Here is a 26,105-nt window from a genome sequence, read left to right as displayed (position 1 = left end):
TTTGTCACCACCTACGGCCGCTTTTAGGTTTTTATTTAGAGTATTGTTTCTTTTTTTAAATAATTTCTTAAGAGGGTAAACTTTAAGACCTACGACCACTTCGGCCTATTTGCTTGTTAAAATAAATAAATAAATACAAAATAAAAAAAATCTCTCCAACACAGCCAGATGACACCCAAAAACACCCTCACACCCTCTAAAACACCCACTTACCTCAAAAATAATCCAGTGACCCCTCTCTAACATAAAAGATGTTGGTTTGGTTTGCACTACACAAACATGTTTATGAATCAACCCAGAAGATGCATTAGTGAGGTTTTACCCTGTAGTTTTATTCAGATGTTCTTCAGGTGTTTTACAAAAGCCTGTAGAAAACATCAGCGGTCATTTATCCTGCAGTGCCCCTCATTCACATTACCAGAAAACTGTCACAGGAAGACATGAACGCAATTCATCGGCACTCGTCTCCGCTCAAAACGCACAGATTCACAGCATGTCATGTCTACAGGATCCAGTTAGCAGCACAACCATGGGAAACAGGTCACAGCCGATATATAGGAACAGATTTATATAATGATATGCTCGATTGGGGACCGTTTCAGGAAACTAACTAATAAAGCGTTATTAAATAACATTAATATAAACTCTGGAGTCAGATATTCAATCACTGATCTAAGCTCTGATATAAATGTGATCACAGTAACATTTCTCAGAAACGCAAACAGAAAGAAACACAATTAAAAAAAAAATGGAAAGTTCGAGGTTTGCAAGTTGTAATGACTTTCTGCCAGTTGTTCAGGTGTTGCAATAGTGATTGAGGAAGGTCCCTGTTAGAAAAACTAGCCTAATCTGGTCTTAGCCAGTCTCGTAGCTGATTTTAAAGAGGTTTTGGGCAGGTGAGGCTGAGAGACTAGATAAGACCAGCTTAAAACAGGTAAGACCAGCAAACCATCATAGGCTGGTTTAAGCATTGTTTTTTTTATATATAAGTTTAATAAGATTTAGTTTTAATGTCTGGAAGCATTTAGGATTAGTAAAAGTTTCATGTGTCTTTTTATTATGAAATGCGTTTCATAACGATTCGATTCACAATGAAAACAATGCAAGAGCTTGTTGCATTCTCAATGCCGCCACAAGGGGCGCTATAGTGACCATTAGCATTACAGTCAGCGCGACTACTACCAAGACGGAGAAGAACCTTGCAGAGCAGGTTAGTTAAACTGTTGACGTGTTTATATGTAGCTGGAAGAAAAATAACACCTTGTTTAATAACAGTCTTTTGAAGGGAATTCTACGACCCCCTTCAGTGCTGAGGTTCATTCCCGCCACATGAACACAAAAAAGCATACGTTTAAATGGGACAACGCATTCGTTTGTTGCGTTAGCATACTTACGTAGTGTGTTTTTGGCCTTATCAGCAACATAACGAAAATGCATACCTGTAAAGCTTAACGTTATTAGCTTTCGAATGACCCAAACAAATGAAAATGCAGAAAACAAAACAAATTTTACCAATTGCAGCAACCTTTGGTATTAACTTCAAAAAGTTTGATGGCGAAATAGCTTTAGTCGCGGTAGCGCTGCAGTATTTCGCAAGTGTCTTATTGGTCAACGAGTTTTCATCACACTGCGTTGGCAAAGACATTTTCGTCCCCATTATGAATAGGAATGCACTGCTGTGATTTGAAGACGGCGGAAATTCGAGGCGAATATTGTTGTGTTTGATGGCGCAATATTGCGTTTCACTGACGTCTCTTTGACCCGCACAACCTGACCCAGTCCGGTTTAGAGTTAAGTTTTACAAAAATAACAACTCTGAAGGTCACAGTGATTGGTCAGCGTGCCTGGAATGGTTCGACTCAGTACATGTCCCTGTAGATCTCCTGCAGCAGCGGGTGCAGCGACGTCTCGGACTCCGTCTTCTTGATCTTCTGCACCAGCTGCGCGTTCTCCGTCACCAGCTGTCGCAGGTCTGCCAGCTTCTGCAGAAGTTTGGGAAAGATGAAACTAGCGTCGGGATGATTGAGCTGCAGGTGCTGGTTGAGGGCCTGGAGGATGTTGTCCTGGATCTCCTCCACCTGGTGGACGTTCATGAGACCTGGACGATCTACATGCAAGCAAACAAATTTGTGCAATTATGTATGTAAACTAGGGATGGGCGATATGGGCTTAAAAATAAATCACGATACTTTCTGGTATTTATTGCAATAACTATATAAATGACGATGATTCAGGGAATCCTGTTTCTTTAGAGAAAAGTATTATCTTTCCTATTTTTACCCATAATATGGTGTTGTGAGCATTACTGAGTTCACACGTGATGCAAGGACTGTTTAACTCATACTGGAAGCCGGAGGGCGCTCTAGCGCAGAAAAACACATGCATCACAGAAGTAATAGCACTGAGGACGCTCCAGGAAATCCCTAATATGGACAAAGTATCCAGTTATCGCTGAATAAAATGCACAACCGAGATAGAGAAATTGTAACTGATGAAACTTGGAAGACTATAAACATACGATTGCACAAAATATAGCTATGGTCTGTGTTCTTCAAGCAATCTTGAGCATTTTTTTATAAGGATAAATTGTATTTATAATCGGCATAGCCTTTATCATTGTATAATACTGTTATTCTGTAATATGAAACCACATCTGATCACAAAAAGAAGTTATTTCAAACACTCGACTGATGTTATGAAGTTAATTTGGAGAAAAAGCATGTCAATAAATGATATATTTGTTGGACAACACGTTTGTAAACAGACTCATACACTGTGCTACTGTACTACATTTATTCATCACATAGACTGATTTTTTGTGCACTGTACAGCCCTGAACAAACCAGCTCCAGATCGTAGAAGGAGCTCCTCCTTTAGCGATAAACTCCGCCTTCCAGTCGCACACAGAAATATGTCAACAACTAGACTTTATAGTTATTACCGCGGGAAGACTAATTCTTATCACGGGGACAATTTTTCCTGGTATATCGCAAACGATAAGATATCGCCCATCCCTAAAGTTAACTCTATTACAGTCTTGCTGCAGTTTCATCTTTAACCACTAGAGGAAACGGAAACACTCACCTCCACACAGGATAATGGTGGCTACGAAGAGTGCGAGGTCGCTGTCGTCCAGCTCGAGAGCGTTAAACTTCACTGCGAACTCAAACTTTGGCTCCATGATCTCGCTGAAGGGTTTGCGCAGACTGCGCAGGAACTCTCTCGTCACGAAGCCCCGCCCATTCGCCACCAGCAGCCCGTCTTTATTCATGAGTGACGGCAGCATGGCGAAGATCGCCTCGTGGACCCCGTATTTCAGCAGCGTCACCTGCAGGAGCAGAGGGGAGCTAGTTAAGTGGATTTTAGTGTAGAGCATTCTTGCGTAAACTGTCACGTGTGGTTTCACAAAAAAAAAAAAAATTACTGACGTTTTCTGAACTATTTAGAATAAAAGATATTCTTGTGTTTAATGAGACAAATTCATATGCTAGAATGTGTTTTGCCGGCATTAAATGCAACGCAGTTTATGCAATAATGACTTTACAAATGATTTCACAAAAAGTTGTCCTGTCCATTAAACAAATTGAAATGTTACAATTAACACTCGATTATTTTAGGATTGATCTACACATAAATGCATTATACTTGTGATTCATCTTGCATTAAATGCAACAATTTACTTAAGAACTGTTTTATGAATTTTTTACACAGAAATTCATTCTGATTATGTTTTGCGACTCAAATTCAATCGATTTACACAGAGATGCATTTTAATGAATTATATTAAATGCAACAACCTGACTTCACAAACAATTCTAATCAAAACATTTCAATAAACTAAATCAATGGTTCAAATGGTTCATTTTACATGAGAATAGTTTTGTCTACATACACGTGATATCATGCGTTGCATTAAATGTAACAATTTACTCAAGAACATTTTACAAAGAAATGCTCATATTTTTGGGAAATTCTTGCAACAACACAAGAAATATTTTACAATCCATTAACGTTGTGGGATACAGCATGCATTTCGAATTCTGTGTGTTTAACGTATTGCATTAAATGCGACAATTTGACTTGAATCACTTTACAAACAAATTCAATGAAATTTGTTTGCAATTTTCATGAAACAAATTGAATGCAACATTTTTCACTTGACCTCATGATTGATCTACACAAAAATTTGTTCTGTTTTTTCAATTTAACCGATAATGAATAATGAATTTACGAATGAAGCAGACATCTGCATTCAGTTTCAATTCAGTGAATTAGACTTTGTTTAGTTTAACTGAGCTTGGATTTGTTTTACTGCAGTTTAGTTTTTTTTTTACATAGTTGAAAATCTTGTACTTTTTATGCAACATAACAGAGATAAAACACCCCCCTGACTGCGTTACCTGGTCATTTAAGAAAAGGTCGACGAATCCCGGGATGCTTTTGGAGAACTCTGTGAGTTCTCGTACGGTTTCCACGGTCGTGCATTGACAGCGGTAGAACACGTGCACGCCAATCTCCTTATTGGGCGGAGTTCCATTAATCACCTGATTCCAGACCAGCCCGTTTTCTGCCTGCCACAGCGAGTCCATGTCATGAATGACAAACGGCTGAAGGACACACAGAGACAAAACGCTTCGTTTTCACAACTGTGTTAATTTGCAGGGCTGTTTTACTTGTGGCATGTCTCGAGCAGGTTACCGGGCTTGTGTTGGTCTTCCCCGTCAGGATGTTGCGAGCTTTCTTCTTGGTCATGTTCAGGTTCTTCAGGTAGGCGTTGTTGACCCGTTTGGCGAGAGATTTCAGATCTGACCCGCTGGAGTTCGGAGAGCTCTTTTCTCCCGCTAACAGACCCGCCACTAGCTTACGCTTCTCCACCTCCGGCATCCGTCCGTATCGGATCGCTACAAACACAGAATCTCATTCAACACGCTAGAAAGTCAGCTTTGTTTTATTGTTCGCTAATGTCTGTTTTGCTCACCGTCATGGGACATCCCGAGCATCAGGCACTTTTGAAAACGACAAAACTGACATTTATTCCGACTTTTCTTTTGAATCTTACAGCTGCGCTCGCATTTCTCATATTCCAGCTTCATACGAATGGTCCTCCGGAAAAATCCCTGGGAGAAATAGAGACATAGATATATACTCATGCATAAAACATTTTACAATTCATTCACACAGAAATGCATTATGCATCTGTTCACTGAATTGCATTAAATGCATTAAAACACTTTACTCAAGAATGTTTTTGAACTATTTAAACAGAAATTAGTTCAACTTGTGTTTTTCATTAAAGATTTTACAATGATTTACACAGAAGTGCATTCTGCGTGCGTTTAATCTGACTTGAATGACTGCACAAACAAAACGTTATGACCACATTTCATTAAATTATTTAAATGTTACAATGTAGGCAATAACGATTTACTGATTGATCTGTGTTTAATGCCTTGCATTAAATGCAACAAGATACTTAAAAACTTGTATGAACTGTTTACACAGAAACTCTTTTTTTATAGAGATTTTATGAAGTCATATGTGAGCATGACCTCTGACCTTGCAGCCCTCACAGGCATGAACGCCGTAGTGAAATCCTGACGCTCTGTCGCCACAGATGCGACACTCCATGTTTAGCCCCGCCCCCTGCTCACGGCCCTGCAGGAGCTGCTCCGACAGAGACGAAGCTTTGGAGAGATCTACACACAAATGCACAATCAAACACTTCAGATGTCTTCTAAACGAATGTAACTTCACGCAAGTGTGCGAAACTAATCATCCGTTATCATCCAATCACCTGTGGAGGTTTCAGGACTGGCTGTGCTGCGGCTCGTGTTGCTCTGCTCTTCCAGTTCGTTCACCTCCTGCCGATTCGTCTCCCAGGTAAGCTCCTCCCCCTGCAGATCCATGCCGTCCTCAGGCTCCACCCTCAAGTCCAGCTCCAGATTAAGCTCCTCCCCCGCTCCCAGCTCACACAGCACGTCCTCCAGGTGTTTGCCGTCTGGCGCCTCCCCCTGGTTACTGCAGGGGGAGGAGTCTTCGTTCCCCATACAGACTCCGTCCACCACGCTGGGATCTCTGGGTAATCTGCTCCTCAAGGCCGGAATGGCCGGGTCTCTTCCGTCCATCTCCAGAAACTCAAAGATGCTCATGAGCCGCGGCGATCATAACAGCACCTGAGAGACGCAAATACATTACAGACACGTTTTATCTAAACAAACATGTTGTTTTATATGTTGTGTGTTCATTCAAACATTCATTACATTATAGAACAGCTTATATAAAAGCAGGGTTATTATAGTTAACTACAAGTAAGACCATCGGGAAAAAAACATGTTCGTTACTTGAAATAAAATACATATTAAATTAAATCAAATAAACAAACATACTTTATATTATAAAAATGCTTCATATATAAAGCAGGGTTATTATAGTTAACTTAAAATAAAACCATCGAGAAAAATTGTTACTTGAAATAAAAGAAATGTTTAATTAAATATCAGAAACGTATCTTTTCCCATCTAGTTTCCGAAGCACATTTCAAAAATAACTAAAACTACTATAATAATTAATAAAAATATAATATAAATATTTTAAAACAACAAAAACTAATTAAAATGACAAAACGCGCAACAAAATTCCTAAAGTTTTACAGAGAATTAATACGAAAAGCAGAACATTTGAAAATAAACATTTTATTCAAAATACTAAAAGAACTAATAATAAAAAATATAAATATTTATAGTTAATTTATATAAATAATATAAAAACATAAGCTAATAAAAATAAATTGATTTAATTGATTGATTTTATTTAATTGGTTTATTTTACGCACACTCTCTCTATATATAGACAATATATACTCACATACATACATAATATAAATATATATATATATATATATATATATATACACACATGAATATTATATTGTCCATAATACTGTAATATTATATGCATAAAAAACTTTTATATTAACATTAAATGATTATCAGTTTTTCATTAGTTTCATAACGGCTCATCTTAAAAGTGTCTTGTCTGATGTGTGTGTGTGTGTGTGTGTGTGTGTGTGTATATGTGTATTCGAGGAACAGTTGTGATAACACAACACTGATTTGACAGCTGTACGTTGTTCAGAAGACACCGGAGCCCTGCGGTACGCCCACCCCCGACCGACCAACCGCCGCACGGCATTCTGGGAAATAACACACACCAGCTGTAGAGACATGAGACGTCTGCGGCCAAACCGAAGCAAAGTCAAGCGTTCCCAGACTGACAGAAAAACTGCTGTCTTTAGACCTCTGACACACACACTGACACACACACACACACACACACTGACACACACACACACACACACACACACACACACACACACGGACAGATGAAACCTCTGTGAGTGTATTTCTCAGTATCATTTCCCAGAAACACCCAGTGAATGAGGAGCAGAGGTCAGAGAGGCCTGTCACTGGAGCGGCTGCAGGCTGCAGGATCTGCCTCTCGCTGGAGCTTCACACTCTCTCACACTGAACTGTGACACACACACACATCACACACTTTGTTTTCGAGTCCTACCAGTTTGGAGAACATGTTTGGACATCCAAAAAATACAATGAGGTGTCTTCATGATCACTTGGTTCAAAACATGTTAAATTGTGTGAAACAAAGTGTCTGAGTGCACAAAAAGAGAAAATGAACTAAAGAAATAAAATAATAGGCAAAAAAGTTTTATTTTAGGATAAATCTTCAGTCAATAAAAAATGTTTACAGCTCACTTTAAAACAAAACTAATGTGATAAAATAAGAATTTCATTAAATGAAATCTCCATAAGTTTTATTTTAGTCTATAATTATTATAATTCACTTTTTTTACAAATTAAAACGACCACAAATTTTATTTTAGGGTTAGTCTGTGTTCTTTATAATTTGCTTTAATTTTTAATTTTACAGCAAAAATGTACAAAACTAAAGTAATAATATAAAACAATAAAATAAAATGAGCACAAGTTTTGTTTTAGGGTTTCTCTTTGGTAATTATAATTCACTTTTCAAACAAAACAACTAAATAAATAATAGCCACAGGTTTTTAAGCTTAGTCTACATTCACTAAAGTGTACTTTACAACAAAACAAGCACAAGTTTTATTTTAGGCTTAGTCTGCATTCATTAGAAAAAATGTTTGCTACTTTAAAACACAACTATATAAATATAATAAATAGCCACAAATTTCCAAAAGTTTTATTTAAAGGTTAGTTCATAGTTATTATAATTTGCTTTACAACAAAACTAAATAAACTAAGCTTAAGTTTCTTTAGGGTTAGTCTACAGTCACTATCTGCTTCCTGGAAACGAAAGACGTCGTGTGTCCATTTAGACAAATAAACAAGAGCACAGATCATCCTGAAACCACAACGTTCTCCTTCAAACAGTCCGATCACACAACATCAGCGGGGTCCTGCGCTCTGATTGGTCAGCCGAGCATTATGTGGGTCAGTGTGCGGATCAATGAGTGTGTTCAAACACTGCGGATCTCCTAAAGACCTTCATCGCTACAGCAGATTAGCAGGTTTAATCTGCCGCAGAATTTACAAACGGCAGCACCAGGCCTTTCTGTGCGAGGTCAAAGGTCACCACTAAGCATACTATTCCCGCAGTAAATAGTAAGAACTTTCTAACTGATGCAATTTTATGTACCTGTAGTATGCAGTGCACTAGTATTCCATTCTGACTTTGCTGAACGCTCAAATGACCTTTTGACCCCAAAAGGCAGCTGACCTTTGACCTCTCATACAAACACAGGTCAGACCTGTAAAAGCAGGGGATCATGGGACTGGAAGCAAGTCTCCATGGCAACAGCAGCACTGATGTCACTTCCTTACAGTCGTGAGGTTAACGAGTTAACGAGTAACTTTGGGTGACGGTTCTCTCCATCTCTAAGCCAATTAGCACTCGTTAGTATTCATTAGCTGCTCATCATTCATATGATGCTTTTATACGACAGACGCCAATAAACTGGTTCACCTACCCGGAACTTTATAACATGGAACTACAGGAAGACCAGGCCTCAAATAGAGCACGGTAAAGAATGCAAATTTGCGAAGTATATGCTTTGAAAAATATCCTTTGTTAAAGTGTTGGTAGTCAAACTGACAGCGCAAAGAGGAGTCTTTCAAAATTCAAAAACGTCATCAACAAAAAGTTATTCACAAAATTTACTAAAAAGGATTTAAAAACTCTTAACAAAAACAAAGGTATTTTGCACTTACGTTTTTTAATGGGAAAGAATCCCATGATGCATTGCGAATTACATCAGTGAAACTATTTACGTATACGTCATTGATTAAACATACAAAATAGATTATATTTGTAATTTATTACAAAATACTCAAATATATTTAGTAATAAGTAAATGTGGGAAGACTCGATTCCATCATTCACAATGCAGATGATTGTTTCCATGGTAACAGCGACCTCTATGATTGGAGGATTTACTCGTGGCGAAGTTCTTTTTTGTTCTTCGTAAAAAGTAGTTTGAAATACCTGAGCAGCGGTATACTGTTAACAAACATCCTGATGCCGTCCGAGCTGCTGGGAGCGCCGTTTGGATGAATATGTCAATATATGCTTTCCGAACTTTTCTGGAAATTTCGCTTTAGTTTCCCAAAACATTTTTTATTCAAAATGATGACACACCAGTTTGTTCTTTGATTTTGCAAAGTACATCAGGACCACAAGGGAGAATGACCAATTTGGAGAGGTCGCCGTTTCCATGGAAACAAAAATTGCAACAAAAGTTTAAGTTAATTAGGTGATTAAACTCTTTTTCAAATGACACTTTCTTGTGGCTTCTACCGAATATATTTGTCATCGTAAACCTGTTTGTGGTGCATCAGTCAGGAAAGGTTTGCGAATTATTGCAAAAAAGATCTATAACGAGCGTTTTTTGCATCCACTTTATTTCCAAAAACCTGGAACTGTATAATTTTGTCAACTTTTGGCCACATAACATAGCGTCGATTTTGCTGTTTTCACGGGAGCAAGAATTGCGAAAGAAATTTCAACGCTACGAATTTGGCGATTTTTGTTTTTTTTTAAATCACTTTTTAGTCTTGTGTCTTCTGAATATCATCATCACTAAATCTCACAGCCTGCGGTGCATCGGTCAGGAAATGTTTATCACTAAAAATCTCTATAACGAAAACTATTTTAATGTCCAAAATTGACTGACTGACACTCTCATTGGTCAACAAATGCTTATGTCCAGAACATGTTATTTTGTCAACTCATGGCCAAATGACGTTACATCGCTTTTCGCAGTTTCCATAGAAACAAGAATCGCAAAAAAGAAACGTTCTACGCTACGGATTTTGCTAGTAAACACTTTTCGAAAGTCCATCATCCTCGCAGTCCATCAAAACGTTTATCGCTAAAAAACGATTTCTCTATAATTTCTCTTTATATTCTCTATATTTGTTTTTTCATCCAGAACTGCCAACTTTTGGCCACACGACGAATCGTCACTTTCGCAAACTCTTGCGTTAAACAAGCGCTGACATTTAACCAGTCTCCAGACAGACGAGCATGAAGAAACGGTCTCTATGTGACCGATTCTAGGGATTTCGAAGATTTAACGAAGATTTTAAATCAAGACAACGCAAGTTTGCGAAGTATTTTTCTCACTTGTTTTCTCCACGAAAATTTCAAAATATCATTCAATAAAGCCACCCGGCTCGAAGATGAATCTTTTAAAATTTGCGAATGTTACCATGTTCGTTTCAGCATCTGAAATACTTCTATACGGTCGCCAGGACTGTGAGACCGAGAGACTGGGAAAGAGCTGAGAGCATGTATACAGCCAGGAAGGAAGGAACCCCCTCAAACCTGCCGCTGAGGACGGAAAGATACACGCTGTTGCCTAAAATCAAAAACCAGAGGAAAAACAAGAGAAGCCCCCCCCCACCACTTCATTTTACTAATTAAAAACCATGGTAATCACAAATTAACCACTTTCTTGCTCGTTTTTGTAGTAAAACTGTGGTTATACAACGTGCCAAAAAAAATAAAAAATTCATGGTTACTGCACTTTTACTATAGTAAAGCCATGGTTAATTTTCATAAGGGATGACACACACTACAGAGCCGATGATGTATTAAACGGGGTCGATGAACGGGTGCCACCACAAACATCTCAAAGTTCACATCAACATATTATTTGTTATTTGTTGGCGACTCTGACCTTGACGGCTTCTGGATGTTTGTATTTTTGCATAAAGTTGAAGTTGTGCTGAATGAGAACACTTTAAACGGTTCTCCGGTGATGTTACAGCCCGTTATACCGGAGTGTTTGTTCCGTTTGGAAACCCACTCTCTGCCAGTAATATATGATGCAAGAGGAGCAACTTTCACCTACAAACAACACAAACCTATCTATCTATCTATACGTGTCTTTAATCTGTCGACACAAAACTCTCTTTGAAACTTTATATGAGCGTAACGTTAAATCTTAACGGTGTCGGTAAATAAACCATCTGAGTATCATATGACCGCGTGAAGAAACGAACGGAAAACGAACTTACGCGAACGATCCCGCCGGTTTCCTCTGTTAGTGTCCGGTCGGATCCGCGGAACGCTTCATGTTTACCGGGACTCGCTCCGCTGCTGCTGCTGCATCACACCGGAGTCCCGACGGCCCCGCTCCGGTATGACGTCATAGCGCCTCATTTCATTTAACCCTGTAAGAACCACAAATCAATCAGCCTTCTTTTTCATATTACTACTATCATATTTACTCATAGGTTGATTAAAAACTATAAAAATTAAATATTTTTTAAATATTATGAAATATGAATTAATTTAAATATTAACTAATAAAATACTAATTAATAATATATTGATATACTAATATTATGATGATTGTTTGAATGCATAACGTTTTTCTCTGTAGTATGCTATTATTATTATTATCTTATATTTTTATTTTATTTGTCTTTATGTATTTAATTTTGTTTGTGAAACTTTACTAGGTGTGATCCCTCCCTTATTTATTTATTTTCCTTTAGGGGTTCTCTCTGTTTTGTCCTTTATGTATCTGTTTAATGCATATATAAGGGTCGAAGACGAAAAAGGGTTTAAGCATAAAAACAATAAGTGTAATACCGCTTTAAATTAAATTTAAATTAAAGTTTTCTGTTTAATTGCAATTTTGTTTTTCTGAGCAAAAATCATACATTTTTCCCTGATTTACAGAAGACACCCACTAAAATATCATTCAGTGTAACAATAACCAATTTGACTTAGATTCACCCCCAAATACTAATTAGTTTTATTTTTTAATTTTAATTTATATATACGAGTATGAGTATATATGCGTATCCAGACGTGCTGCATTCTGAAAATGTGCTTTTAATGTTTGTTTTTATTTGTAGCACAAACGCTATTTAAATGTTTGCGCTCACTTCCGGTCACCGCCAGCAGATGTCGCTGTTCGCCGTATGAACCATGAATTCTCTCTAAACTTCAGGGGATGTAAAATGTGTTAAATATCTTGTTTTAACATCCAGACGGTGTGTAAAAGCTTGTAACTCATTATTTTCCCACGTATTATGTGCCTCATTTTGTGCAAAGTGAATGACAAACAACTTTTCTGAAGTGTTTATCTTCACACTATTTGAGTAAAGATTAGATTAAAATGAGTAAAACACTCCCAAGTCGCACATGTTGTGTTTTTCTACTCATTTATTTCCTCTCGTGACAGTGAGCGAGAGATAAAGAGCAATACAGCATCTTCTGCTCACACAGGAAACAGGAAGTCAAACCACAGCAGCTTCATCAAAAAAATCAGCCGGGGTCTATCATACAGCAACAACAAAAACAAGAAAATATATTTCAGTTTCAATTATGATTTCAGCTATGGTTCATTCACAGTCAATATCTTTAAGAAATAGCTAACTAAAAAATAAAAATGTGCTTGAAAATTTACACTTGCAGTGAATGGGTGCCGTCAGAAAACGTCTTAATGATGGATGCGTTTCATCTTTTGTCTTCTCCAGATGTTAACTGATGGACTGGAGTGCTGTGGATTATTGTGATGTTTTTATCAGCTCTCATTCTGACGGCACCCATTCACTTCCATTGCTGAGACAGTGATGCAGACACATTTCTACAAATCTGATGAAGAAACAAACTCGTCCTAATCTCAGATGAACAGAGTGAGCACATTTTCATTATAGACTGAACAATTTCTTCAAGTTTATTAAGTGTTATGTCAGTTGTGCTAATTTCTGTCAGGTTTATTCAGCGTCAGTCGGCTCTTTGTTTTCGTTGCCGCCGCAGTCCATATTCTCACAGTGGAGGCTGTTCGGTCTCTGTGGAGGTCTGGATTCGCTCTCGCTGACCGAGGGGATGCGGACCGGAGGAGCGAGAAGATTACTAGAAGACGCTCTCCTTTCTTTAAAAGATTGGAGCAGAAGAGCAGTTAAATGAACAGTTAACCGTGCAATAAAACATGCGCAATACCCAACTATCCATGCTTATATTTATTATACATAATGTTATTGATTTAAAATATCTTACATCCATCCAAATTCCCTTGTTTAATTTGTATATAGCAACAACATATAATATATTGTGTATTGTTTTCACATCTGTGTCCCTGCAGCACAAAAGCAGTCATGAGTAACACAGGTATATTTGTAGCAATAGACAACAATACATTGTATGAGTCAAAATTATACATTTCTCTTTTATGACAAAAATCATTAGGATATTAAGATCATGTTCCATGAAGATATTTAGTAAATTTCCTACTGTAAATATATCAAAACTTCATTTTTGATTAGTAATATGCATTGCTAAGAACTTCATTTGAACAACTTTAAAGGAGATTTTCTCAATATTTAGATTTTTTTGCTCCCTCAGATTCCAGATTTTCTAATAGTTGTATCTCAGACAAATATTGTCCTATCATAACAAACCATACATCAATGGAAAGATTAACGTCAGTTTTAAAATATTTACACTTATGACTGGTTTTATGGTCCAGCCTCGCATATTTATTTTTAATCACTTGTGTATTTTGTAGTGGGGAAGTCGTGGCCTAATGGTTAGAGAGTCGGACTCGTAATCGAAAGGTTGCGAGTTCGAGTCCCCGGCCGGCAGGGATTGTAGGTGGGGGGAGTGAATGTCCAGCGCTCTCTCCACCCTCAATACCACGACTGAGGTGCCCTTGAGCAAGGCACCGGACCCCCAACTGCTCCCCGGACGCTGCAGCATAAATGCTGCCCACTGCTCCGGGTGTATGTTCACTGCTGTGTGTGTGTTCACGGTGTGTGTGTGTGTTCACTGCTGTGTGTGTGTGTGTGTGTGTGTGTGTGTGTGTTCACTGCTGTGTGGGTGCACTTTGGATGGGTTAAATGCAGAGCACGAATTCCGAGTATGGGTCACCATACTTGGCTGTATGTCACTTGACTTTCACTTGTCATCCGGTCTTGTCTGTGCACTGGAAGCTTCTGTCACAAGACAAATTCCTTGTGTGTGTAAGCACACTTGCAAATAAAGCGCTTTCTGATTCTGAGTAGAAATGAACTGGGTTTTTATGCATTTTTAACGCAACAAGAAGATGACAAACCTCCAGGGCCGATGGGGTGCATCAGGCGGTTCATCTGCACGTTCCAGTGTTTGACGCTCGAGCTGGCCTGCCGGAGTTTGCGCTGTGCGGCCTGCGGACGACACACGTTCATGAGTGCTGAGGAACACGTGAGGAGCACGACACTAGCGCAGCGCTGAGCTCACCGCGATGTCCTGGTCCACTCTGCGTCGGCTGGCCCGCACTTTGTCCAGCTGGTGCTGGGCGTCATCCAGAGCCTGAGACTTCTTCTCCATCTCCTGCAGGAGCTCCTGCTTCTCACGCTGGGTCTGCTGGAGCTGCTCCTCCTGGTCCTCCTGCAGCCCCAGCAGAGACTTCACCTTCTCCTCCTCCTCCGCCAGCAGCCTGCCAACACAGAACCAAACGCTAGCGCTAAACACCACAGAGAAGCTCAACACTACACCTAAACAAACCAACACTGCTAAACACCAAAAATATTCATATCAACACAGCTAAACACCAGGGCCCGTATTCATGAAGAATCTTAGTACTAAGAGTTGCTCCTAGTAACAAAATTCTTAGAAATGTGGGTGTTTCCTCTTAAAATTTAAGAAAATTAAAGTAAAGTAAAATCCTAGTAAAGAAAAAAGTCATTCAGAAAGCATCTTAACCCTTAAAAGAGGTCTTAAGGTCCAAAATTGTTAGGAGTACGGACGAGGACTTTTAAGAGTTTCTTTAGCAGCGGAGAAAATGGACGAAACATGAAGAGAGAGAAGAAATGTGTTGCACACAATGCATGACAGTGAGTTAATAAGGCACTACACATTAGATCGTGCAGGGATCATGTTTGTGATGATCTTATTAGAGACACGCTAACATCTCAGACACCGCTCAGAAATGGACGTAATCACTACATTAACATATTTGGCAACTGGAAAAAAGCAACTATGCAGCAGTGATGATTTGGGTCTGTTACAGCACTTATTATGTTGCTGTTTATTTCCTATAAAATACGTTAAGTATGACAGCATGGTAAATAAAAAATAAAGAATATACATGCATCTATAATGTGTGTACAGGTACATCTCAAAAAATTCAAATATCATGAAAAAGGTCAATATTTTCTGTCACTCATTTCAGAAAGTGAACTAAACACCAGAAACACCTTTATTTGTTTAAATATATTTTACATATATGATTTAAATGTATTTATATATATATATAAATAATACATTTAAATTAAAAACAATAGAGGTATGTCTACATTAGCTAATTCACACTTAACAAATATATAAAATAAATGTGTGCATATATATATTTTCCCAAAATAAATATCTGAATGTATTTAAATAAAAACTATAAAGGTCTAGGCCTGCATGCTATGTCTCTTTGAGATAAATATTTAAATATCGAAATATGTAATATGAGTGTGTGTTTGATGCGTTTGTTTAAGTTTCTGGGCGGAGCTTCCTCTGAGTGTTATTGACAACCTTTCTGTCTCTCTCTCTCTCTCTTTGTATGTCTCTCTGGTGTGTGCGTGTGTGTGTGTGCGCGCATGTTTTTGTGACATATGAGGACACAAATTTGTATAATGACAGATATGGCAGGTATTACAAGGTGAAGGTGACTTTTCAGGACATTGACCCATGTCCCCATTTTTCAAAACACTTATAAATCATACAGAGTGAGGTTTTTTTGGAGAACGTAAAAATGCAGAAAGTCTCCTGTGAGGGCTAAGTTTAGGTGTAGGGTAGGGCAATATCACATACAGTTTGTACAGTATAAAAACCATTACGCCTATGGAATGTCCCCACAATTAACAAAAACAAACGTGTGTGTGTGTGCGCGTGTTTGTCTTTGTGTGTGTACCTGGTCTGTGTGTATCTGTAGGTCTCCTCCTCCTGTCTCGCTCTGATCTGCTGCTCTAGAGCTTCCTGTAGTCTGTGATGAAGATCTTCAAGCTCTCTGATTCTCCGCTGCTGGTGTTCGGCCTCCAGATCGCGAACCGCCACCTCTGCCCGAAGATTCGCCCTCGCCTGAGACACACACACACACACACACACACACACACACAATCCTGTTACAATCTGCACTGTCTGTATGAGCTTCCTATTCAAGTCTGTCACTCTGCTTTTTTCCACTTAGAGTGTTAGATTTTTTGTTAGATCATTTTTGGGTGAACTATCCCTTTAACTTTTATTTCAGCTTCAGTTTTTTTGGAAGTCAAGTTGAGAAATGTTGAGAAAATCTGAATGTTTTTGTATTTTTTATTTTAGTTAACATTTATTTTCTTTCAAGTTGCAATTTTTTTTATTCTGTTTAGCAATTATTGAAAGTTTTAAGAAGTGCACACTCTCTGATTAGCACTGAAGGGTTATTTGACGCTCTTCTGGTGTGTTCACCTCCTGCGCCTCCTGTAGCTGTCTCTGCAGGGTCTTCTGCAGCTCCTCGTGCTGGCTGCGCCTCCTCTGCTCCTCCTGCTGCAGGGAGTCCTGAGCCTGTTTCTGCGCCTCCTTCAGGAGCTCCAGCTCGGCCAGCTGCTCCTGACGCTCCCCCTGCAGCTCCCTCAGCCTCCGCGTCTCCTCCGTCCGCAGCGCGCGCCTCCTCTCCCGCTCCTCGCGCAGCTCCCTCCGCCGCACCTTCATCTCCTCGTGCAGCGAGACCCGGCCGTCCGCCGACAGACGCAGAGCCGTCTGGATCGCTGAGAGACTTACCATTACTCTAATGCATTTAACCAGTTCAATATAACAACATTCTGTGAGGCTTGTGCTTACAATTACTACAAAAAATGGCTCTCAAATTGAACACACACATATATATATATATATTTACAGTTGTGCTCATAAGTTTACATACCCCTTGCAGAATGTGCAAAATGTTAATAACTGAAACAAAATAAGAGGTATCATGAAAATAGCATTTTTTATTTATTTAGCACTGTCCTGAATAAGCTATTTCACATAACAGATGTTTACATATACTCCACAAGACAAAAAATGACTGAATTAATGAAAATGACCCCATTCAAAAGTTTACATACCCTTGAATCTCAATACTATGTGTGTCATTTCCTGGATGATCAACGACTGTTTTTATGTTTAGTGATAGTTGTTCATGAGTCCCTTCAGAAAAATCCCCAGCTCCTGCACATTCTTTGGTTTACCAGCATCTTCTGCATATTTTGAAACCTTTCCAACAGTGACTGTATGATTTTGAGATCCATCTTTTCACATGAAGGACAATTGGGGGACTCATAAACAACTATTATATAAGGTGAAACTATGTTCTGATGCACAAGAAGGATGCATAACACAATGCATTAAGAGCTAGGGGGTGAAAACTTTTGAATAGGATGATGTGTAAATTCTTCTCATTTTGTTTAACGATCACAGTTTTTCATTTAGTACTGGACTTAAGCTTAAGCTACATAAATACTTACATGTTCCCAGAAGACAAAATAAGTACAATTTACCCTGATCATCCAATTAAAAAAGTCTCTTAATGCATTGTGTGGCCTTCTTGAGCATCAGTGAATGTTTGAACCTATTGTAATAGTTGTTTATGAGTCCCCCAATTGTCCTTCATGTGAAAAGATGGATCTCAAAATCATACAGTCACTGTTGGAAAGGGTTCAAATATGCAGAAGATGCTGGAAAACCAAAGAATGTGCAGGAGCTGGGGATTTTTCTGAAGAACAGCAGGCAGTTTAACTGCTCAGAACCAACAAGGGACTCATGAACAACTATCACTAAACATAAAAACAGTCGTGGATCATCCAGGAAACGACACACAGTATTAAGATTCTTATATTAAGAACTTTTGAATGGGGTCATTTTTATAAATTCAGTTATTATTTTGTCTTGTGGAGTATATGTAAACATCTGTTATGTGAAATAGCGTATTCAATAACATGCAGTTTTCATGATCCCTCTTATTTTGTTAACATTTTAACATTCTGCAAGGGGTATGTAAACTTATGAGCACAACTGTCTATATAGGAATGTTATGGTTTTTAATATATATAAATTTTATAATAAAAAATATTACAAAATTAGGTCGTATCTGATGCAATCTTATAAATGTATGTTGTTTTAAGAATATTTACATATTTTTACTGGAAAACAAAAAATGGATTTGTACAATTTTTTCTAGTTTTAATAATAAACAAGTAAATTAATTTAATTATTGTAATAGATTGAAACTAATTTTAAAGAATTAAAATAAAAAAAATCTGAAAAGACTTCAAAAATGCTTACGTAGCAAAGTTTTTAGAAGTTTTTCTAGCTTTCTAGTCAATTACTTAAGTAATTCTCTCATTTATAATTATTCTAATATTTTTACTCAATTAAATCTAACAAAATTCTGTGAATTTTATGCATAAAATAAAGTTGAAAAATCTATAAATGCACATTTCATACATTTTATAATGTAAAAGTTTGTAAAATAATGATATTAAAATATTTTAAATTATAAATTGTATAAATATTATATAAAAATACAATACAAAGATAATAAAAATCTAAAAAAAATACAATAAAGCTATTGAAACATCCTTAAAAGCATCTTCTTTTTATTATTTTCTTGTTTCCAGTCAATTACGTATAAAGTAATTTTATCATTTATAAATAAATTTACCTAATAAAATTAACAAAATGCTGTGACATGCTTAAAATAAAATAAAAAAACTAACTTTAATAATTAATAAGAATTAATAAATACATATAAATTTTATAATTTTGTGAAATCATGAGGATTTAGTAAAAATGTTTAATTTCACGATATTTTATATTTATAAAATTTATTAATATTATATAAAAATACAATAAAAATATCTGAACATGCTTAAAATAACATGCTATCAGATGCACTTTGAGAAGGTTTCTGTGTGGTTTCTCAGAGACACACACCTGTGATCCACTCCTGTCTCTGTCTGGAGTCGGGCGCGCTGATCTCGAAGGTTTTGCTGAGCGTCTTGACGCAGAACATGCATCTCTTCCCGTCTCGGTCCGACAGCACCTGTGGGTCACAGCCAGACACGGCGTCACACATAGAAACGCTCCGGACGTAAACGCAGCAGCGAGCGCCGTACCTCCACGCAGCAGTTCTGGTCCATCTCGATGACGCCCTTACAGTCCCTGCAGTCCTCACCCACGAAATACGAGAGCGAGCCGGGCTTCAGACAGAACCAGCGCTCCGTCCAGTTCCTGCGCAGGTGACCCTTCTTCCACAGATAGCCCTGAGACCAGACGAGATATATGTACATGCATGTGTGTGTGTGTGTGTATTTAAATATACATAAATAAACCGTACACACACATATATATTATGTAAACAGAAAAAAACTAAACAGAAAACACAGAATTCAGGGAAAAATAAAACTGATGGGGAAATTCTACATTAAAAGCCCTCTACACTCTGTGGAGTTTAACTGTGAACAAACAAGTTGTTTTACATTCATTCTCCAGGAAAGCGTTTCCTTCCTCATTTATGCTAAATAATTGACTGGTTTTGTGGTCCAGGGTCACATGATCCTGATATGATATGGAAATGATCGCACCTCCTTCAGCACGTTCCCCACCATCTCCCTGTAGACCTTCTCCACAGCCACACCGATGCTCTCTCGGTCCAATCCTCGACTCACGGCGGCCGCGTTCACTACGTCCAGAACGCTCCAGACGCTCAGACCGTCCTTCTGGACAGCGTCCTGCGACAGAAACTCCTCCAGCTCCACGCAGGTCAGCTCCACCGGCATCACACTGCTGACCTTCCTCAGCAGATACTCCGCCTGGACACAACACCGATCACAGCCATGAAAAAAACAAAACATATCGATTGCTTACTTATCATATCTAACATGTGAGAGCAGCGGCGCCAGCAGATTTGGTAGCGCTAAGGGTGTGAGGGGTATTAAAAATAAAGATGATCTAATCATAAAACGACTATCGCTTTGCATTAATACGTGCAGATACTAATAATATTACACGTTTATTTTTTGGTAATACTTTTGACAAAATTTGAGTTCTTGATGATTTGGTGTTTTATAATTTCTAAATATAAAGCAAAAAGTAAAAATAAGCGAATAAGTGCTCCTCTGCTGCCATCTACTGGTTATAGTGGTAATTTGATGTTTTTTGTTTACCATAAAGTATATTTTGGTCATCCCATTAAAAATACAATTTAAATGTGGTCATTTTTAGAGATTTAAAGTGCTGGAAAAGTTGTGTGAAAGCTTGAAAATCATTGTAAAGAGCTTGAATTTCTTTCAAAAGATTGTAAAAACTCTGAAATAAATAATGTAATAACATTCGACTATTTTTGCCACAACACCATGGTTTCAGTTAGCTTTACTGCTTCTGATCAACACTGGTTCCTGTTCTAAACTCGGATCAGTTTACTGAAATATACACAGTACACACTCATATATCACGTTAATTAAAACTTTTATTTTGGATGCGATTAATTGCGATGTCAATTGTGATTTTTGTCAAGTAAGGAGGTTTCTGTAAGACCCCCTTCCTATCTGTAGTTCAGATTAGACAACACACCAAGGAAATGCTGGTCTGTAATAGCTTTTGTCCTAAATGTGGACCTAACTGAAATGACCATGGTTACCAAACAGATCAGATAAGGTTGTAAAGTTAGGCTCTGTCTGTGATACGCCCCGGATGATCAGACGTGTGTGTGCTCACCTCCTCCGGCACGAGTGTGAGAGGATATCTGTCGTCCGCTAGGAAGTTGAAGAGACACCAGAGCCGCATGGAGTCCTGATTGGACAAAACCCGCTGCGCATCAGGACGGTAATTCTTCTTGGAAGAGAGAGTCCAGCACAGCTCGTCAACTTCCTCTTTAACGAACGTCCCCTCCGTCACCTGATCACACAACAAACATGATCTCGATTTCTCCAAGAGATTCAACGGAGACTTTGGTTTCTTCCCCAGTCATTTCAGATCAGATCTCAACGATGTCTCAAACTCTGCTCAGATCTGACTCATTCATCTGAGAAATTCATTATATGTTTAATATCTCAATTCTACTCGTATCTCTCCAAGCTAGCACTGCTATTAAAGTGCTTTTGCTAAAGTTTCTCCTTTCTCAACATTGTCTCAAACTGCGCTCAGATTTGTCAAGATGTCTGCAATGAAATGTCAGATCTTGATATGAATTCAAATGTCACTCTGGTGCTCAGTCATGAGTAACACAGGTATATCTGTAGCAATAGCCAACAATACATTGTATGGATCAAAATTATACATTTCTCTTTTATGACAAAAATCATTAGGATATTAAGATCATGTTCCATCAAGATATTTAGTAAATTTCCTACTGTAAATATATCAAAACTTCATTTTTGATTAGTAATATGCATTGCTAAGAACTTCATTTGAACAACTTTAAAGGAGATTTTCTCAATATTTAGATTTTTTTGCTCCCTCAGATTCCAGATTTTCAAATAGTTGCATCACCACCAAATAACAAACCATACATCAATGGAAAACTTATGATGTATAAATCTAAATTTCAAAAAATGGACCCTTATGAGTGGTTTTGTGCTCCAGGGTCACAGATATTTAATGATCTGAACTACTCTCCACATTCGTTTTATAGCTCTAAACTCTTACTGGATTTGGGGTTATTTTCACCTAATTTCAGGAGAAACATCTGAGATAAAGTTAATACTTCAAAGAAGCATAACTGAGAGTCTCATGAGCATTGAAAGAGCATGCTTGTGTCGCAGTACCTTGTCCAGTATGAACCGATTCAGGTAGGGCATGTACCCCTGACTGGATACGGGACCGTCGTCATCATCACTGAAGTGTCTCTCGAGGGCCACAGGGTCGTGAGGAATCCGCAAAACACTGTGAAGGTTATGGGACAAAACCTGCACACACACACACACACACACACACACACACACATGGTCTGACTGCAGCTTTTGTTTGATGCAGATCCGTCTAAAGCCACAGAGTGTGATTCAGATTAACTAGAACAAACTCAGATATCTACATGGAGACATACTGTACACTCCTGCTGCGTTATATAAAGACATTTATGATGGGTGCAGACGAACATAAACCTCCTTCAAACCAGACCACTTTACAGTCAAATACAGTACATTGATGTAATGATGGGTGAAAACATTGGGTGTGTGCTTAAAAACACAACACATAATGTACAAAATACACTATTTACACATAAGATGTTATTATAATTAAGGTAAATACTGCATAAAGTAAAAAATAATTAACTTTATCAATCACTTTCAACTTTGTGAACGTTCCTAAAGTGAGTTTTTGAGACTTACACACATATCTAACTAATATGTCTCACCTTGAGCTGTGATTTGGACACTTTGCCGCTGTCTTCGGTGTCCAGGGACGTGAAGGCGTACCAGATACTCTTCAGCAGAGCGGCTCTCAGCGCCATGTCTCACACCTGATGATCTGAGTCTTATTTCTGCTCTCCTTCATTCTCTCTGAGAGTCTGGCCACATCCTGCAGGTGTTTGCTGATCTCTGGCACCTCCTGTCTGCAGCACGGAGATCAGTACACAAGAACACATCACCATAAGAGTACTGTTTCTGCTGCATATAGTATGTGTACTATAATCATTACTTTGATCAGAATTATTTCATAAAATTATTCATTGACTTTGAAAACATCATTACCTTTTGTGGATTTCCTTAAACTGTAAATATAATTACAGTTGTTCTCCGTGGCTTTGGTGCATTTCTCAGATCAGAAATGAAATCCTCAAAACTACTTGTTCAATCTCCACATCATCGAGTCACTTGTGCACATCATAAAAGCAGTTTCTCATTCTTTTGAACAAGTTGCGATTGCTTTGGTACATTCATGCAACTGATTATGTACATTTGTCTGCTGTTTCCTACGTCATCAGCTGCTATTGTCATGTTGTTCAGAATGTATTATATAGTTCTCTGTGCTATAGTCTTACCTCTCAAAACATCTGGTCATTAGTTCATCATGCAAGTCATTAAATGCAGAATGGTTGATTGTCATAAACTGTCAAGCATATTTTCTACACATCACTATTAGACTTTTTGTAAATTTGCCATGAATTGTGCAAGTGACTCTCACTAATGAAGAGAATATAGATCAACCAATTATAAACCAGCTCTCTGAAATATCTCAAAGGTGCATCTCATGACCCTTCAGTTGGAAAGCATATAGACAGAGGACAACACAAAAGATACAGATTCTGACGATGGATGAACATCCAGAAAACGATCAGGGACAACAGCCGAGAGGAAGAAGAGGAGTAAGGATGCATGGAAGTGTACAGAGGAAGAGGAAGAAGAGGCCAAGGACAGTGCCAAAGCGACAAAATACATTTTTACACAACATAGGATTAAAAGTGCAAATGAAATTATCATTAATTCTGAATTACATATGCAAGATGAGATCACATGACAAGCATACCACAGCACACACAGCAGGACGCTAGTATTCCACACATAGCCGTAGCATACAGTAAACACTTGAGAGCGCTGACAGAGGCACACAGTCATCAGGTCTTCCTGAGCGCACACCTGGATCCACTCACACCTGTAGAAATGAGGTGTTGTTATGATACGATCACGTCAGCTGATTTCTGACAGACATGTCGTGCTCATATCCTCTGCTGCTGAGAGACTTTTAAACGCGATCCTCCTTCAAAGATTCACAAACGCATCGTGTGTGTGTGTGGCTGTGCTTTATTAAACAATCAGGCCGTGTTAGTGGATAGGATTTGTTTCCCGTCACACAGACGTGTTGTGGGAGTGCGATCGGGAATGGGACGTCCAGACGTTGATGACAGCGGTTTGGATGCAGGTCTCTTACTTCAGTGATGTCAAACGAATGAAGAGCTTCACATCCCACCGCTGACGTCAACATGATGAACGAGTCCTGAGTGTGTTTGTCTCTCATTGTCCAGCCAGACAGACAGATATAGTCAGACAAACAGAACAATGGAACAGACAGATAGACTGTTAGTCAGGCTTTATATCTTCAGAACCCAGAGGAAGAGGATGCAGAGCGATCACACTCATCATACAGCGCTTCACGCCTAAAGACACGGAGGATATGAAACCTTCATCATCATCATCATCATTATCTGTGAATCTGAACGTCACAGTGAAGCGAAGCTCCAGTCATTATCCAGGATGAACGTGCGTGTGTTTTAGCATCTGGATGACAGATCTGAGATCAGTAAACAGCCGTTTGCAGCTTTCTGCACCCCGCTGTAATTTCAGAGTCCAACACAAAACAAAACCCCATCTCTGCCGACTTCCTGAGGCTCATCCTGCCTTTGAAATGCTCATGTCAGAGTGTAAACACACACACACACACACACAGAGGGGCGGGACGCAGGCCGGCAGCAGGTAAAGCGCTGAGAGCTCACCTGTAACATCACTCAGGTGTGTGTGGAGATCCACAGACAGGAGAACCGGCTGCTCTTCCTCTCAGGTAAGACACGTCCAGTCTCCTCAACACCAGCTGCTTTTGTCTCACTATGCCTGTAATATTACAGTAAACTTTAAATTAAAACTAAACAGTGACAGATCAGTTCAGCTGCGTTTTAAGAATGAATCTGTATGAAACATTTCACAGATGTTGGTGCAAAACAAGATACTTTACTTCTGTATCTAAATATCTAAACAACTTTAATAATGCATTCAATTTTGATTTAAATGATCAGTAGTAATATAAAATATACAGTATATATATGTGACCCTGGACCACAAAACCAGTCATAAGGGTCAATTTTTCGAAATTTAGATTTATACATGATCTGAAGCTGAATAAATAATCTTTCCATTGATGTATGGTTTGTTAGGATCGGACAATATTTATCTGAGATACAACTATTAGAAAATCTGGAATCTGAGGGAGCAAAAAAATCTAAATATTGAGAAAATCTCCTTTAAAGTTGTTCAAATGAAGTTCTTAGCAATGCATATTACTATATTTACGGTAGGAAATTTACAAAATATCTTCATGGAACATGATCTTAATATCCTAATGATTTTTGTCATAAAAGAGAAATGTATAATTTTGATCCATACAATGTATTGTTGGCTATTACTACAAATATACCTGTGCTACTGATGACTGCTTTTGTGCTGCAGGGACACATATAATAAGAGTATTTATATAATATATATTTTATGTATTTTATAGCATATATATTGTAAAATGTAGGCATTTCTGCTTTTGCGCTTATTCAAATGTATTTATTTTATATTGTTTTCTTCAGTTGTTTTCTAAATCTTTGCCATTGTACATAGTTTGTGTTAAGTTTTGTTTTTTGTATAATATACATAAATGTGTGTTATGCTCCTTTGCATAACAAAAAGGATGTGTACATAAAAAAAATAAAGATAGATAGATAGATAGATAGATAGATAGATAGATAGATAGATAGATAGATGCATTTAAATGATTACATTTTTTAGAATAATTATTTTATATTTTTACTTATTATTTCAAATTATTTATTTATGATTTCATCTTTAAACAGT

General features: G+C 38.0%; 2 protein-coding genes across 4 annotated transcripts in view; both read right to left on the bottom strand.

Annotated features, from left to right (window-relative positions):
* Positions 1-304: 304 nt before the first annotated feature.
* Positions 305-11,700, bottom strand: LOC306867143 (peroxisome proliferator-activated receptor delta-like). The gene is made up of 8 exons (XM_079412693.1): positions 11,574-11,700; positions 5,795-6,173; positions 5,557-5,696; positions 4,979-5,117; positions 4,699-4,901; positions 4,401-4,607; positions 3,085-3,328; positions 305-2,107 (listed from the first exon to the last, which is right to left on the bottom strand). Exons 2-8 carry the CDS (start codon positions 6,147-6,149, stop codon positions 1,860-1,862), a joined length of 1,536 nt encoding a protein of 511 aa, XP_079268819.1. The 5' UTR covers positions 6,150-6,173; positions 11,574-11,700; the 3' UTR covers positions 305-1,859.
* A 1,024-nt stretch (positions 11,701-12,724) lies between these two features.
* Positions 12,725-26,105, bottom strand: part of LOC306867141 (differentially expressed in FDCP 6 homolog) — a 26,985-nt gene continuing 13,604 nt past the window's right edge. For all 3 annotated transcript variants that reach the window (XM_079412689.1, XM_079412691.1, XM_079412690.1), the window contains 12 exons: positions 24,986-25,100; positions 22,910-23,107; positions 22,320-22,460; positions 21,271-21,450; positions 20,139-20,366; positions 19,671-19,817; positions 19,489-19,597; positions 16,984-17,282; positions 16,451-16,617; positions 14,788-14,986; positions 14,624-14,714; positions 12,725-13,444 (listed from right to left, as the gene is read on the bottom strand). In XM_079412689.1, the coding sequence (XP_079268815.1) occupies positions 13,287-13,444; positions 14,624-14,714; positions 14,788-14,986; positions 16,451-16,617; positions 16,984-17,282; positions 19,489-19,597; positions 19,671-19,817; positions 20,139-20,366; positions 21,271-21,450; positions 22,320-22,460; positions 22,910-23,005 (1,815 nt within the window). In that variant the 5' untranslated portion in view covers positions 23,006-23,107; positions 24,986-25,100 and the 3' untranslated portion in view covers positions 12,725-13,286. The remainder of the gene's footprint in view (positions 13,445-14,623; positions 14,715-14,787; positions 14,987-16,450; positions 16,618-16,983; positions 17,283-19,488; positions 19,598-19,670; positions 19,818-20,138; positions 20,367-21,270; positions 21,451-22,319; positions 22,461-22,909; positions 23,108-24,985; positions 25,101-26,105) is intronic.

This window comes from Barbus barbus (assembly GCF_936440315.1).
Source record: "Barbus barbus genome assembly, chromosome: 49".
Lineage (NCBI taxonomy): Eukaryota > Metazoa > Chordata > Actinopteri > Cypriniformes > Cyprinidae > Barbus > Barbus barbus.
Note: the sequence above shows the minus strand (reverse complement) of the source record. Positions and strands in the feature narration are given on the sequence as shown.

What these genes read in the sequence shown, in the direction of transcription:
- LOC306867143 (XM_079412693.1), bottom strand. Translation starts at nt 6,149, where the DNA reads ATGAGCATCTTTGAGTTTCTGGAGATGGACGGAAGAGACCCGGCCATT. An exon ending in GGAAGACCAACACAAGCCCG is followed by an intron (nt 4,608 to 4,698) that starts GTAACCTGCTCG and finishes TGTGTCCTTCAG; the next exon opens with CCGTTTGTCATTCATGACAT. An exon ending in ACCTTTTCTTAAATGACCAG is followed by an intron (nt 3,329 to 4,400) that starts GTAACGCAGTCA and finishes CTGCTCCTGCAG; the next exon opens with GTGACGCTGCTGAAATACGG.